The sequence below is a fragment of the Lontra canadensis genome, unplaced genomic scaffold (assembly GCF_010015895.1).
Source record: "Lontra canadensis isolate GAN:19392208 unplaced genomic scaffold, GSC_riverotter_1.0 scaffold88, whole genome shotgun sequence".
Taxonomy (NCBI): Eukaryota; Metazoa; Chordata; class Mammalia; order Carnivora; family Mustelidae; genus Lontra; species Lontra canadensis.
Genome location: NW_022631082.1, coordinates 5,383,138 through 5,399,320, shown reverse-complemented (window position 1 = coordinate 5,399,320; position 16,183 = coordinate 5,383,138). Strand labels below are relative to the sequence as shown.

The following is a 16,183-nucleotide window of genomic DNA, read 5'->3' as shown; positions in this document are numbered from 1 at the left end:
CTCGCCCGCGCCAGCAGAGTGCGGGTCCGGTGACAAAAACCCCCAGGAGGGGGATGGCGGATGCGGGGAAGGGGGTGGAGCAGGGACAGGAAAGACAGAAGTGGAGACGGAGACAGACACACAGAGAAACTCGGAGAGAGGCACTGATTTCCCACAAACATACCCCGTCCCCCACTCCACGCCGGGCTCCCGACCTCTCCTCCCCTTCTCTCCCCTCCCGGATCTCTTCCCCGGGGCCAGACGCTGAGCCTGTCTCCGCAGTGTCCTCTCCCAGTACGTCTCAGGTTGTTTGGACTCAGGTTCCAAACAAGCGCGTGCGGAGAGTAGGGGTTAAGCGAGCAGGTAGAGGACCCTTTCCTGGTTCTGGAGAAGCCCCCAGAGCCAGCCCGCTCCCACCCGGGGGCTGTCAACCTCCGTTTGCAAGATAAGCGGACGCCGGGAAGCCAGACCGGATGTGGTCTCCAGGCTCCTCACCCGCAAGCTTCCAGCCCCCATGTCCCACCCCGGGTCTGGCCAGGAAGAGAAAGTCCGTTTGCCCTCCGTGCCTGATGCACCCGGTAACATCACCGTGCCTCCTGGCAAGGCAACCCGCAGATAGCAGCGCTGGCCCCATTTCACAGGCCCTTAGACTGAGGCTCGCAGAATTGAACACACGCCCTCAGAACACCCAGAAGGGCAGGTGGGCCTCAATTCTCCAAAGCCTGACTGCAGCCTCAGGTCGGCCTAGGAAGTGGGAGGAACTTAACGTTTATTGAGCGCCTACTGCATGCCCTATCAGATGTCTCCACAGCAACGCTGGAGGGCAGGGATGATTTTTATCGCTGCCCTGTGACGGAAGAGAGGAAGTTACGCTGGGGAGGGCCAGCTAGGAACCCCAGACCCGGCGAGCGCCAGGCGGTCAGGGGAGATTCGAACCCACCACCGCTGGCGCGCACTTACCCCACCCACGCCTGGCGGCCAAAGTCCTGGAAACTGCGGAGAAGCCGAAGACGCCTGCGGAAAGTTGGGGACGGTATGGCGAAGAAGACGGGCGAGGAGGGCGGCGAACGTGGGCGGCGGGGTGCGCGCGGGGTCGGTGGTTCAGGCAGGAACGCCTCGTCCTCGGCAGCCGCCACCGCCGGGAAGGCCGCCAGCTGCAGTTCGGCGATGCGGCCCAGGCCTCGCGGCCGCGCCATAACCACAGGGGGCGCGGGGCGGCCCGCCTCGGCGGGCGCTGGGGAGCTGCGCCGCCCGCCAGCCCCGCGCAGCCCACGCAGGCCGGCCGCCCAGCCCTGGGGCACCCCTCCCGGCCGCCTCGGCCCTTCCGGCTTCGCTCTGGGGCCGCCCCTGGGGCGGAGCGGGACCCAGGCGCCCACACGGCTGCGGCGAGGCACCCCTCAGACCGCAGGGGCACCCGCAGTCCCCTTGAGGACCTTACAATCACCGGAAGCGTCTCTACAAACATCTGGGGTGCCCCCCAGATCCCTGGGGTGCTCTCACAAACCACTGTGGCTCTCACAAACCCCAATAGCGTCCCCAAAGTCCCTTAGCTGTCCCCACAGTCCCTCAGATGGCCCTACAATTCCAGGGAGTGTCCTAGCTATCCCTGAGGTGTCCCCACAGAACCCAGAGGTGCCTCCCCAAATCCCAGAGTTCCCCCCAAAAGCTGTAGACTCTGGGACAATCCCTTAGCTCCCCAAATGTCCCCACTAGTGTCCTCGTTATTACTGATATATCCCCACAAAACCCAGGGGCACCCCAAGACTCTCAGGATGCACCTGCAAATGAAACTCCATCAGATCCCAGGATCATCACCAAGTTTCCTCAGATGTCCCCCAAATCTCTTAAAGTACCCCCACCAATCAGGCAGAGACTCCCAGAGCACCCCTAGAATTTCTCAAAGCCACAGAGTATTCCCACAGACCGCATGAAGGCCCCCTGAATTCTAGGATCCCTCACAGATCCTAAGAATTCTTCTTCAGTCCCTCAGAGGTCCCCCAATCCCCGAGTGGCTCCAAAGCATCCCTGAGATGGCCCCTCAAGTTCAGAGACACCAAAATAACCTCAGGGGTGTCTTCAGACTCAAGGGGTGTTCCCATAAACATGTAGCTGCCCCCCAAATCCTAGGGTCCTCTACAGACCCCAGGGGCACAATTAGATTCCTCCACAGTTCCCAAGACAGTCCTATAACCTTAGGCTACCTTCTGAAATCAAGATGAACCCACAATCCTTGGGGACAGCTCCACAACGTCCCCACAGCTTCTGCGACATGCCTTATAACTCCGAGACATCCCAAGACGCTGAGGGTGCTCACGGCTCCCAGACACTCCTGAGATCTCCCCCCAGTCCGGCCACCCCTTAGAATCTCTGAAGCATCTTAGAATTGGGGCCCTCCACAGTTCATGAGGTGGCCCCAAGAAGCCGATCTCCCCTGGGCAGAGCAGTACAAGCAGACAGGGACTTTCTGGAGCCCCTGCATGCCCAGTCACTGTGACTCTGGGGGAGGGGGCATGGGATCCCCTATCGCAGAGGAAGAAAGGGAGACTGAGGAGGTGAAGATTCTAGAATAAAGCCAGCCAGCTGGATATAATTCCAGAGACTACCCCAAACTGTCTGTGGCTCTTTGGGGTTAGGAAGTGGGAGAAGCTTGTTTTAAATAAGAAAAATGGAGTGACTCTCTATTTTAGGACGTTGCCTCTGTAAATACCTTTCTCTCTCTCCTTGTGGGCTCTGTTGTCATGGGCCCCCGAACTGGCTGGCCTAGGCTTGAATCTGGCCTCCGGTGCTTCTTAGTCATTTGACTTTGGGCTAGTCACTTGATTTCATCAAGCCTCAGTTTTCCCACCTGTAAAATTGGGATAATACGACGCACCTCATGGACGGACATGTTAAAAAAGTGGGGGGGTGGTCAGAAAAGCATTTGGACGCAGTAAAGGACTTACTGAATATTAGCTATGATTATCTGACAAAATATTTTCTGGAGAGTTTATAATGTGCAAGCCACTATACTAGCCAGAGGATACAGATGAAGATGAAGATGATGACGGTGATAGCAGCAAACCTGAACATTCAGTGCCTCTAGCTCTGATTCTCTTTTAATCCCCACAAAATACCTGCAAAGGGACATAGTGTTGTCCCTCTTTTACAGATGGGAAAACTGAGTCTTGACGAAAAACCATCTGCTCAAGACCACACAAGGCCAAAGAGTGTCTGAGCCAGGCTCTTGACTAGCGTGGCCGCCCTTTATTTCATTACTCCCTCCCCGCCTAGAGGATTAGCCCACAGAGACGGTCCCAAATTGCCTTCTCTATGAAACGTTACAGCCACCAACACACAGGCGTACCTCAGAGATTCCGCGGGTTCGGTTCCAGACCGTTGCAGTAAAGTGAGCATCCCAACAAAGCGAGCCAAATGAATTCTGTGGTTTCCCGGTGCCCATAAAAGCCATGTTTACACGACACCGTAGTCCTACTAAGTGTGCAATAGCATGACGCCTAAAAAAGTGTACGTACCTTAATTTAAAAATGCTTTATTGCCAAAAAAAAAAACAAACCACTGACCATCATCTGAGTTTTCAGCGAGTTCTACTGTTCCAGTGTGATCGTGACATTGCAACGAGGCTGTCCCAACTTCAGGCTCAGCGCCTAATTCCACTCCTCGCTCTTCCCACCACAGGGGCAGGTACTTCCTCCCTGGAAGTCTGGAACGCCCCACCCAAGTCATCCATGAGGGTGGGAATCCGATTCTTCCAAACTCCTGCTCCCGTTAACATTGTGACCTCTTCCCAAGACTCAAAATGTCCAGAACAGCATCGAGCACAGTGAGTCCTTTCCAGAAGGTTCTCAATTTCTTTTGGCCAGACCCATCAGAGGAGTCACGGTCAACGGCAGCTATGGCTTTATGAAATGTGCTTCTTAAATAATAAGACGTGATAGTCAAAATGACTCCTTAATCTCCAAGCTGCAGAATGGATGTGGTATCAACAGGCATGAAAACAACACTAATTTCATTGTCCATCTCCATCAGAGCTCGCCAGCAGCCGGGCACAGTGTCAGTCAACAGTCATATTTTGAACGCAATCCTTTTTTTTTTTTTTTTTTTTTGAGAAGTAGGTCTCAACAGTGGGTATTTTAAATATCCAGTGGGTATTTTAAATATCCCGTGGGTATTTATTATTATTAAATATCCAACAGTGGGTATTTTAAATATCCAGTGAACCATGTTGTAAACCGATGTGCTGTCATCCAGGCTTCATTGTTCCGTTTACCAGCAGACCGGATAGGTGTAGCCTAATTCTTTTTTATTTTTTTAAGATTTTTTTAAATTTATTTGAGAGACAGAGAAAGCAGGAGCAGAGAGAGCAGCAGAGGGAGAGGGAGAAGCAGGCCTCCCTCTAAGCAGGGAGCCTGATGCGGGGCTCGATCCCAGGATGATGGGATCATGACCTGAGCCAGAGGCAGACGATTAAGTGACTGAGCTACCCAGGTGCCCCAGGTGTAGCCTAATTTTTTTTTTAAGATTTTATTTATTTATCTGACAGAGATCACAAGTAGGCAGAGAGGCAGGCAGAGAGAGAGGAGGAAGCAGGCTCCCTGCTGAGCAGAGAGCCCCTTGCGGGGCTGGATCCCAGGAGCCTGGGATCACGACCTGAGCCGAAGTCAGAGGCTTTAACCCACTGAGCCACCCAGGCGCCCCTAGCCTAATTCTTAAGGGCCCCAGGATTTTCTAGGATGGCAAGTGAGCCCTGGCTTTCACTTAAAGTCGCGACTTGCACTGGCCCCTAACAAGAGAGACACAGCCTGATCTTTGAAGCCAGGCGTTGACCTTTCCTCTCTAGCTATGGAAGTCCTAGATGGCATCTTCCAGTAATAGAAGGCTGCTTTGTCTACACTGAAAGTGCATTTAATGGGGCCGCCTTCCTTAATGATCTCAGCTCGAGCTTCTGGATAACTTGCTGTGGCTTCTAGATCAGCACCTTGTACTTTCACATAATAGAGTGGCTCCTTTCCTTCAAGCTCAGGAACTGACCTCCGCTAGCTTCGAACTTGGCTTTGGCAGCCTCCTCACCTTCCTCAGCCTCCACAGAACTGAAGAGAGTGAGGGCCTCACTCTGGATGAGGCTTTGGCTTAAGGGACTGTTGTGGTGGCTTTGGTCCTCATCTAGACCACTCAACTTTCTCCAAATCGGCAATAACACCATTTTGCTTTCTTATTCCTGTGTTCGCTGGAGTGGCACCCTCAGTTTCCTTCGAGGCTTTTACTTTGCCTTCCCAGCTTGGCTCGCTGGTCTAAGGGGCCTACCTTTCTGCCTGTCTCAGCTTCCAACATGCCTTCCTCATTAAGCTCAGTCAATTCTGGATTTTGATTGGCAGTGAGGGAGTGCGGACTCTTCCTTTCACTTGAACACTTAGAGGTCATCAAGGTGCTTAGTTGGCCTAATTTCAATATTGCTGTGTCTTAGGGAATAGGGAGGCACGGGGTGCCTGAGTGGCTCAATGAGTTAAAGCCTCTGCCTTTGGCTCAGGTCATGATCTCAGGGTCCTGGGATTGAGCCCCACATCAGGCTCTCTGCTTGGCGGGGAGCCTGCTTCTGCCTCCCTGCCTATTTGTGATCTCTCTCTCCCTCTCTGTCAAATAAATAAAATCTTAAAAAAAAAAATTGGGAGGCACAAGGAAAGGGAGAGTAGGGGGAGAAAATGTCGGTGGAGCCGTCAGAACACACACAATACTCACGGATTTCGTGTGTCGACTTATAGGGGCCCAGTTTGTGGTGCCCCCAAAATGATTACACTAGTCACAACAAGATAATCACACGTGACTATAATAAAAATAATGAAAAAGTTTGAAAGTCTGCCAGAACTACCAAAATGTGACACACAGGGGTGCCTTGGTGGCTCAGTGGGTTAAGTCTCTGCCTTGGGCTCAGGTCATGATCTCGGGGTCCTGGGATCGAGCCCCGTATTGGGTTCTCTGCTCAGTGGGGAACCTGCTTCCCCCCTTTCTCTCTGCCTGCCTCTCCGCCTACTTGTGATCTCTCTCTCTCTGTCAAATAAATAAATAAAAATTAAAAAAAATTTTTTTTTAAATGTGACACATAGAAACAGAGTGAGCACTTGATGTTGGGAAAATGGCGCTGAGGGACTTGTCCAACGCGGAGTCTCCACAGACCTTCCATCTGTAAAAAATCCAGTCTCTGCGAAGCATCCCGAAGACAGCATCCCAATACATGCCTGTGTTGTATGCCTATTTATATATTATGTGTATATTTGGGCTTTATACGTAAATGTAAGGTTTGTTGTTTTTTTCCTCACACATCCACCCATCAATTTTCGCTTCCTTAGAGGTGATATCTGCTCTCTGGGAATGCAGGGTTTCCCAATCTTGGTAACTGTTGACATTTAGGGCCAGATAATTCCCTATCTACTAGTAACTAGAAGCACCCCTCAATCATGAAACCAAAATGTCTCCAGGCTTTGACACATGTTCCCTGGAGGCCAGAATTGCCCTCAGGTGAAATCTCCTGGTCTAGGGGCACCTGGGTGGCTCAGTGGGTTAAAGCCTTTGCCTTCGGCTCAGGTTATGATCCCAGGGTCCCGGGATCGAGTCTCACATCGGGCTCTCAGCTCAGCGGGAAGCCTGCTTTTCTCTCCCTCTCTCTCTCTGCCTGCTGCTATGCCTACTTGTGAGCTCTTTCTCTCTCACTCTCTGTCAAATAAATAAATAAAATCTTAAAAAAAAAGAAGAAGAAGAAGAAGAAGAAAACTCCTTGTTAAGACCCTTTGCACTAACCACCAGGACCCCTTGGTACAGCTACAACCAGAAAGGAAGAGCTTTCTTATTGACCTGCCCTCAGGCTTCCTTCCATTGTTTTGCTGACTCTTCAGGTCAGACTTTGGAAATAAGGTCCTGAGGAGGCCATTTCAGAGATGAGGAAACCTGAGGCCCAGGAAGGGGAAGTGACATGATCAGGGTCACCCCGACTGGAAAAAGCAGAGCTGGAGGATGAGCCAGTTGTCTGACTCCCAAGACTGGGATTTTAGCCACTAGGCTACACAGGCCCTTCATAGTTCAGTCTCCTTCCAGCTCAGTGACCTCTGTTCCTTCCTAAAAAGTCAGAGAGAAAATAAGGCCTAAAGCCAATCCCCCCACAGGCCATGAAGCCCTGAATGAGCTGCCCTTTCGCCTCCCTGCCTCCTTTCCTTCCACTCGCCTCTTGTTCACGGCTGCCATACTTGCTTCTCTCCTTTGCCTCTAACGTAACAGACACGTTCCTACCCCAGAACCTTTGAACTGGCTGTTCCCTCTGCTTGTCACCTTCTTTCCTCAGGCCCACTTAGCCTCCAGTGTCACTTCACTTAGGTTTGTACTAAAATGTCACCTCCTCAGAGAGCCCTTCCCTAATCCCAGGGTCCCTCTTTGCTTCCTGTCCCATGTGTCACCCTCTGGAATTATCATATGCCTTTACCCATTACTTCTTGCTCATCCAATGGCCTAAGAACTCCAGGACAGGGGGGACTGGGTGGCAGGGGGGGTCTGACTCATTCTCTGCCACAGCCTGAAGATGCTCAATTACCATCTGTGGCATGAATGGCCCTGTTCCACATGAGGAAAATGAGGCTCGGGCAGGTGAATCCTCTCCCCAGGTCATAGAGCAAGTCAAGGGCAAAGGTGGGATTTGAGCTCTAACTCAGAAGTGGAGACGGTGGGCTCAGATGCCCCCTGAAACTCTGTCCTCACTCTGTCAGTCTGCAGTTCCCTCGGGCCCAAAACGAGACCTGCAACTCAGAGGAACCCTGCAGTTAGTCTGTGACTGGTGAAGTTGGGGGACACCCCAGCAGCCAGGGCCCAGGATTGTGGTTTGGAGGCACCCCCTTCTATGGGCAGGCGTCAGAGAGATGCGCTTCGCAGAAGTGCAGATCTCAAAACTCCAGCTCCTGGCTGCCCAGCCTCAACGTCAGCCCTTGGGGCCTTACCGCAGCCCTAGGGGTCGTCAGATCTTACGCCAAAGTAGTAAGAACACCGAGGCTCATGGAGGCATGACCGCGGGCTCCTGGTCCCACAGGGACTCCGGGGGCAGGACTAGAATCTGATTCTCACCCACCAATCTGGAGTCCAGGAGACCTGGGTGTTAACCCCAACTCTCTGTGCGACCTTGGGCAAGTCACTTCTCTCCGTCTGCTGGGCAGGAATGGCGAGCCAAAGACACTGGGAGTTAACAGGCAGGTTGGTGCTGGGAGGCCCTGGCACAGGCAGGGGCAGGGCCAATCGCCGAGGTGAGCCGGGAACTCCGCGTCCGCAACTTTTCTGCCAAGTTCCTCTGCCTCCACCAAGCGGCCGTCCCCCCAGCGCCCGAATGGACAGGGAGAGACGCCCGGTGCCTGCCCGGGGAAAGCGAGGACCTCACCCGCAGCCTGCGGTGGGCCGACCTGGCGCCCACTCTCCAAGGCGCTCGATACGCATGAAATAATAACCTGGGGCCGGTAGTTGCGGTGGCCGTGACTTTGCTCTGCTCGGGGACTAGAACCTCACAGGCACGTCCCGACTCCGAACGCACACTCAGCCTGTGCCTTTCTCGTCGCCCAGCAGAGGGCGCGCGGAGGGACCCGTTCCCAGGGCACCGCCAGGGATAAGGGAGAGCCAGAGAGAAGGGGAGGCGAGGACCCAAGTGGAGACAGAGGCCACGGGCCAGAGAGACACCCCAGTCCAGCTGCCTCCACCCCTTCCCGGGACTCGGCAGCGCCTTCCACGGCGGGAAGAATTTGGAGGTACTGAGGGGCACAGGGCATAGGGGTCCGTATGTTGGCCCTGCCCCCAACTTAGGCAAGCCCTCCTCTCCCCGCCCCCACTACCACCGGAGTCTTTCTCTTCCTCCAGCTCCATCTGCCTCTTGACAGATCGTGGTGGTGCCGTGACTCAGCCCCGCAGGGCGCCAGGAGCACAGGCTCATACATCCCCAGGTCTGGAGGGGGGTTGTGGATGCCATCTCAGATGGAGGGCAGTGCCCTCTCTCTGGGGGTTCCTGTGACTCAAGTCTAGGGCTGTCTGGATCCCCTTTTTGGTGGCTGCAAGAACTGCAACGTGGGTAGCCCTGGAACGCCCTGCGTGCGCTCAGAGAGCCCCCTTTCTGGAGAAACAGGCTGGCAGAAAGCCCATTCTAAGAAGCAAGGTTCCCACTGGAGGCCTTTCAGTTCCCCCTTCCTCCTTCTGCCTAAGGGTGGGGGGAGGCTGCTGGCACCCATGCCTTCCCTCTGGCCACAGGCGCTGGAGGCTACGCAGGCCCCGGGTGAAACAGAAACCTGAGCCCTGCCGGGATGTGGTTGAGGTTCCTGTTTTTAATTCCCAACCTGGCGGAGCAGGGTCTGCTCAAACCCCAGCTCCTCTCCTGAGTCCAGGTCCCTGAGTGACTATCTACTGGGCACTCGCTGTGTTAGGTCCTTTACACACATCCCCAATCTCACAACTCTCAAACAACCCCCCACCAACAGAGCAGTACCAACAGCCCCGCTTCACAGAGGGGAAACCGAGGCCCAGAGAGGGCAAGACCCTTGTGCCAGGACTCAAGGCATCAGAGAGGTGCTGGGATCTCAGCTTTGCCATTTCCTGCTTGTGTGGGCTTGGGCACGAAGGAGGGACTTTGCTCCTCTGGGCCTCAGTCTGTCCAACAGGAATACCACCCCAGGCACTGGAGAAGACATGTGGAAAAGTCCCCGGCACGGAGCCCGAGAGTGAGCCATTAAGAGATGGATACCACCAAGAGAATGATGATCATTACCACTAAGCCACTGTCCCCTGAGAGTGCCCAAACACCAGGGTAGGGGGAGTCCCTGGGGTCTTAAAAAGGAAGAGGGCCCAGTCCCAAAGGCACCCCCGAAGCCTTCACTGGTCTCTCAGGACAGTGACCTGAGCCAGTTTGGCAGGCAGCCCCCGGTCTTGGCATTTCCTGTTGATTTCAGCTTTTGTTTTCCTTCAGCTTCTCTCCAGTTCCCTTTGGGAAATCTCAGGCTATGTGTGCTGGGCCCAAGACACTTGCTTCCTGCCTGGGGACAGGGGTGCCCGGGCTGGGTATGTTTCCAATGAGAGTAGGTGGGGGTGTTTGGGGGGAGGTGTAGGGCCTGCTGGTAGGCCCCAGAGAGAGCTGGAATTGTAGGGTCACAGCCTAGAGAGGCCTCCCTCAGGAACTCCAGGGGTGAGAGGCCTGAATCTGACCGTCTTAGTGATGTCCCAAGCAGAGGAGCACCCGTGGGGGTCAGACACAGCACACAGGCGAAGCTGTCAGTCACCCAGAGTCAGACCCCCGAGCACAACTAGAGCACACACAGTAGCCAAGAACACCAGGTGGTTAGAGCACGGGAGGGCAGGCGGACGGGAGCATACCCCAGAACTCAGAGGACTCCTCGGCTCCTCGGCTCGGGGAACAGAGGCGGCAGAGAGCATGTCCATCTTAGTCAGTGTCCCTGGGAGCTCGGACAGTCCAGCTGACAGGATCACATGGTCCCAGGGCCACCATCACTGCCTCCCAGGAATGCCTACTGTCACAATATGTGCCTCGAGAGCACACGCAATCACTGTCACAATCGCTGTCCCCGAAGCACACACTGTCACATCCTCATGGTCCTGTGAGCTCACAGGGTCCTACTGTCACAACTCCTGTGACCCTAAGTATACAAGTCACACGGTCACAGTCACTGTCCTGGAAGCACGCCATGTATCACAACCACACTGTCCTGAAGCACACACACGGTCATGCTGTCACAATCATGGTCTCGGAAGCACATATGGTTCCACTGCCATAATCACTGTCCCCGGAGCACACATAATCCTATGTCACAGTCGCAGATCTCCAGAAGCCCAGGCAGCGCCTATAGCTAAGACACAGCTAGTAGTACCCCAACAGCTGGAGCCAACCCAGGTCAGGGAGAGGATGCCATCGAACCAGCCTGACACCTGCCCTCACTAACACTGTCCCCTCAGGGAGGCAGGGAATCCCTTACTACCCTGTGCTGGGACCATGCACTCTCCGGGCATCAGTCCCTCCCTCTGGTGAGCTACTGAACCCTAACACTCCTGCCCTGAGAGGGAGCTCCAACGCAGCACACAGGCCCCCAACACGGGGTTCCCCCAAGAGGCTCCCTCTGGATTTCTGACCCCAGCTGCTTCAGGGCGAGTCCCCAAATGCTCCCCCGCACCCCATAGAGTCCTCCACCCCCGCAGGGGACTCCAAGAGCCCCTCAGCCTGGAGGAAACATTGTGATCTCAGCAGGCGCCCCCTACAGTGCCCTCTAGGAAAGAGTACAGTGCCCCCAGGAAAGTCCCTTCAACTACCCAGCCTAGCCACTGTCCTGCGCTGTCATCAACTGAGGTTCACGCTGCCAAAGCTGCAGCCCTCCACCAAGACATCGTTAATACTACACGCAGCATGGCGCCCCCTAAGTCGACCCCAGGACCAGCTTCAGCAGGAAGGGTACTCGTGTACAGGGCATCACCAGGGCCGCGTCCCGGACGCCCCCCACAGTAGAACTCCCCCTCCCCTCCACACCCCCGCGAGTCACTAGGACTCCACCCGCAGCGCAGCGCCCCCTGCGGTCAGCGGGGCGAGTTGCGTCCTCTCTGCGCGCCTATCCGCTCCACGCGCGTCCGCCGCCCGGAGTCTTACCGCCTGCAGCTGCCTCCGCTCGCGCCGCCGCTGCCGGTGCCGGTACCGTGGAAGGACGAGGGCCAGGACATGCGGGAAGTGCGCAGGCCGGGCCGGTCGCCGGTGTCCACGGCGTCGGCGCGCTCTATGGGCCGGTGTGGCGACCGCTCGGGCTCTGCGCGCTCCGCGCTGTCGGAGTAGCCGCGCTGCTGGATACGAATGGGGGTCCGCGGCTGCCGCCACAGGTGCTGGGGGGGCGGCTTCAGGGTGGCCTGGCCCTCCCGGGGCCCGGGCAGAGACAGAGACAGGCTCCTCTCCGATGGGGCGGCCGGGGGCTCCATGGCGCCGGCCCCCTACTGCGCCCCGGGGGGCCCCGGCCTCTCCAAGCTGCACCCTGCTCAGCGGCGCGCTAGCCGACGCGTCCGAGGCCCCGCGGGTGCGCCCGGCCTCGGTGGGGCCATGGCGCCCCGGGGACAGACCCGGGGGCGCTACGGGCCGGTCGCCCCCGGGCCGGGCGCCGCGGCTTTCTGTTGGCGGCTGGCGCTCTGCTCCGCGCCCGGCAGCGCTCTCCGCGCTCGGCACCCCGCTCCGCGCCAGCCCCGGCTCCTCCGCCCCGTCCCGCCCCTCCCCGCCCCCCGCCCGCCGCTCTGTCAGCGCCGCCCCCCTCCTCCTCCTCGGTCCCGGCCAGTGGGGGCAGCCACCCAAGGAGGGGGCCCCTCCCCGCCCACGCAGAGCCCCGCTCCCGGAGGGGAGGGGGCGCCGGAACTCGGCTCTCTCCGGAGCGCCCTGCCTAGCCGCGGCGCGCACGGGAAAGAAGGAGTTAAACGGTTAATCCGATCAGGAGGAAGACACCCGACTGGTTGCCTGTGTGTCAGTCAGTCCGTCCATCATGGCGGGGGCGGAGCCCTATGCTGGCGTGTCCTCGCCGCTACCCCTGGCCGGGGGGGAGAGTGTGGGGAGTGGTCCCGGCGCCGCCGGTGCGGTCTCTGAGGCTGGCAGCGGCGATGTTCCGGGATTCTCCTGTTGGTGGGTCGGAAGATGGTGATGATGTGTGCCCTGGGCGGGATGGGCGTGCACGTGGCCCCTTCAGAGGGTTGTCTGTGTTTTTGGTGTCGGCTGGAAGTGTGTGTGCGCACGTGGTTGGCTGCTGCGGTCTGCCTGTTTCTCTGGATTTCGCTGTGTGTGTATCAGTGTGTCTGTGGGTGAACGATGTGTGCGCACGTGTGCTGCTTGTTTGGAGGGTGTGCGCCGCTGTGGGGTCTGTTCTGGTGGCCTGGGGCTGTGCATGTGTACCCACGCGTTTGGGTGTGTGTTGTGGTCGGTCCGTGCTTGCCGAGTTGTGCAGGCAATTCAGCCTCGGCTGTTTTACTGTGGTGTCTGAGGGAGTCTGCATGCGTTGGTGTGTGTGTGTGGTCCGCCCGAGGGCCCCTTTGGGGTGTTTCTGGGGTGTGTCCCTTTGGTTCCCGTGTGGCTCCAGGAGGACACCCCGGCTGCCCGCCCACCGCTCTGTGTATCACTGCCTCTTTTAAAGCGCTTCTACAGGAGGTAAACTGAGGCAGGTCTCCGGCAGCCGCGAGATGCACCCCCATGCCCTTTTCAGGCGAGTAAACAGCCGAGCCTCCTCCCTGCGGCCCCCGCCGGCAGAGCCCCCCTTCCGGCACCTAAATCGGGAGTCGCCGTGACTCACGCTCCCGCCTCCCCCAGCGCCGCGCCGAGCGAGCGAGCGAGCAGAGAGCGAGCGGGATCTGAGCGCCACCCTCCCCCCATCTCTGCCGCCCGGGCCGCGACGGAGCCCTGGCGGTAGCCGGGCTTTGGGAGCGCAATCTCCCCGGTGTCCCCCCTACGGGGCCCACGCGCTCTCGGACGCTAAACGGCGTGGGTGCGCGTCCCCGGAACCAGGTCCCCGCCCCCGCGCGTCCCCTTCACGGACTCCCCAGGGCAGGCCTTGCCGTCTGCCACCGCCCTCCTCCCTCCCGCGCCCCCCCACCAGCACTGTTCTTATAAAAAAAAAAAAAAAAAAGCGGCCATCTCCAACCCCCACAGCCGCTTTTCTCCCAGCCCGAGGGGGCTCCGGGCGTGGGCGAACGCCGAGCAAGAACCCGCCCCGCATTAGCAGCCGCGGGGTATCCCAGAAGACAGAACTGTGTCTCCCGCTTCTCTCGGGGACCCTCCCCCAACAGTATATAGTCAAAACGGCTTCTAGGGGATTGGCAAGGGCTGCCAGTCCTCTCCAGATCATTTGAGGGTCCTGGGCTGGGCCAAATTCTTGGGGCCTGGAGGCTGTAGCGTTGGCTGGAGCTATCGGTGGGTAACAACGGATCAGGGCGGAGGTGGGGGGGGGGTGGACCACAGGGGGGGGGGGGGGGGGCGGTTTGCAGAAGGGCTCAAGGCAGTGGGCTAAGGCTGGTGTTTGGAGCTCTGCTCTGAATCCAGGTTAGACAAGGCTGGACCTGAACCTGGCAGAGGGTAGAAGATGATTGGGGTTGGGGGTTGGGGGGGGAGTTGGAGGGAGATACATTAGACCCAGGGAGGAGGGATGATAGTCACTTCCTTCCCCCATCTGGAAATGAAGCATTAGCTCATGACCCAAGCAGAGACCCTGGAGATCTCCAACTGAGTAGATAAGGGGATGGCAAGATTGAGGCTGCAGACAACAGTGGCCTGAGGAGGGCCGTAGGGTCGGGGCCTGGCCAGCAGCCAGGGCAAGCTCAGTTGTCCAGCTTTTGAACTCATCCTCGGCCAAGATAGGGGCTGAAGTGCCCTCAGAGGACCCCAGATGAGAAAGAGCAAGGAGGCTCACACATACCTCTTACATCTCCTCCCAAGAGAAAGAAAATGCCAGTCCAGCCCTCCACCAGGGTCTCACCATCCTCTTTAAGGCCTGGAAGAAAGTGCATCCTCCCACCCAGCTGATAGGTGGGAGACCCACTGCGTAATCTGCCCCAGCTCTCTGTGGGGGCATGATGGGACTGGAGGGCTGAAACCCTTTCCACAGGCCTGCCTCTTGCTGACTCAGGGAGTTGCAAAATGGAAGAAGGGATTCCTAGAGGCAAGGGGCATCCTGGGGAAGGGGCGTCACAGCCTGACCCACAGGGCTCCAGAAATTTCAGCTGACTTTGTGAAAAGCCAGGGGCCTGGAACATGGAAACAGCTGGTGGCCGGACCTAGCCCCGGGGCCCTGAATCTCCATCCCACCTCCCAGCCTGGTCCCCTCCTGTGTACCTGTCAGCTTGGGTGATGGAAATCCGCGGAGGGACCAGCAGTGGCAGCGTGGTGGGCCTTGGCGGCACTGGGATCCCAGGGTCTGAGGGCTCAGCCTCCGCCCAGCCCAGGCCAGGACCCGTGGAAAGGCGACGGCGAGGGCGCCAGAGGTCGGCCCCCAGCATGCTGGCACTGGTGGGCTCTGGGGTCTCCCACAGCCTCTGAGGAGGGACAAGGACAGGATAGGGGCATGGCCTGACTAGGCTGCTCTGATCCCCTCCCTCCAATAACACCCTTCCCTAGCCACCTGAGAAAGTGGCTCTTGGGGACATAGACTCCTCGTGTCCCCCTCACATCTTAGCCACTCGCTGATCCCTCCCACAAAGGGCGCTTTCCCACGCCTTCTCAGCCATAATTCTTACAGGGCTTCATTTTGATGTTCCTGCCCTGGGGCTCTGGACCCTTATGCCTGTACACTGTGTGCCTCGCTGTGAAACCCCTCTAACATATCCCCATCCGGCACACCTACGAGGCCCGTCCTGGCCTGTGGCCCCTCCCCCCCATCTTAGACCCTCAAGACCTTACCCCCAGCACCCCTTCTTCACCCTACAACACACTCCCCACCTGGGAAGCCCCTTGGAAGCCCCTGCGTTCTGTCCCGGGCCTGAGAGCCTCTTGATCTAGGCAGCTGGAAAATTATGGAATCAAGGGAGTAAACTGAGGCACAAGGCGACGACACTCCTCAGATTTGATAACGTGAAGCCACACTTAGTGAACAGCCATAGTCACAAGAGGGCGCCCGTCTCTCCCGTGGACCAAGCCCCGCCCCCAGCCCGGGCCCCGCCTCTCGCACCTCGTCCCGGGTCCCGGCCACGGACAGAACACTGCGACTCCTCTTCATCCCGCCAACCTAGCTCGCCGCTGGGGCTGCGATGGTCATGTCCGCCCCGGCCAGCGGCTCCTGAAGGACCAAGCCGAAGACATCCGCCGTTAGTGCCCCGGGGCTCCCCCTGCCGGCGGAGCCCGAATCCTACCCTCCCTCGCTAGTTTTCTCTCCCGTGGCGTGACGTCAGCGGGTGGCTGACGCACTGCCCGGAGGGTGACGTCGCCTGCCCGTTGCCAGAGCGACAGCTGACGCACGGCTGGGGTCTGGACGGCGTCAATGCCCGGGATGGCCACTGGGGGGCCGGGAGCCTCGGGACCGGGTCGCCCCAGCCCCCACCCGTCCTCCCGCGGGGGCTTCCCCCGGCCTGGGGATCCCGCAGAGAAGACCGGGAGCTCCCAGAAGCGGCCGCGTGTGGCGCGTGGTCCGAGCCGGGGGCCGGAGGAAGCGTCTCCTCCGAGCTGTTGGGCTTTTATGCCTAAACCCGA

The 16,183-nt window shown here is 58.0% G+C and overlaps 1 protein-coding gene across 3 annotated transcripts in view; it reads right to left on the bottom strand.

The window, feature by feature from the left end:
- Positions 1-15,728, bottom strand: part of PDE4A (phosphodiesterase 4A) — a 41,887-nt gene extending 26,159 nt beyond the window's left edge. Inside the window, exons 1-2 of one of the 3 annotated variants that reach the window (XM_032883978.1) lie at positions 15,666-15,728; positions 14,834-15,033 (exon numbers count right to left, since the gene is read on the bottom strand). In XM_032883978.1, coding sequence (XP_032739869.1) covers positions 14,834-15,033; positions 15,666-15,713 — 248 coding nt within the window. In that variant the 5' untranslated portion in view covers positions 15,714-15,728. Of the gene's footprint in view, positions 1-939; positions 1,244-11,632; positions 12,160-14,833; positions 15,034-15,665 lie in introns of those variants that run through there. The other 2 variants (XM_032883977.1, XM_032883980.1) reach the window with 2 other exon arrangements.
- Positions 15,729-16,183: the final 455 nt, after the last annotated feature.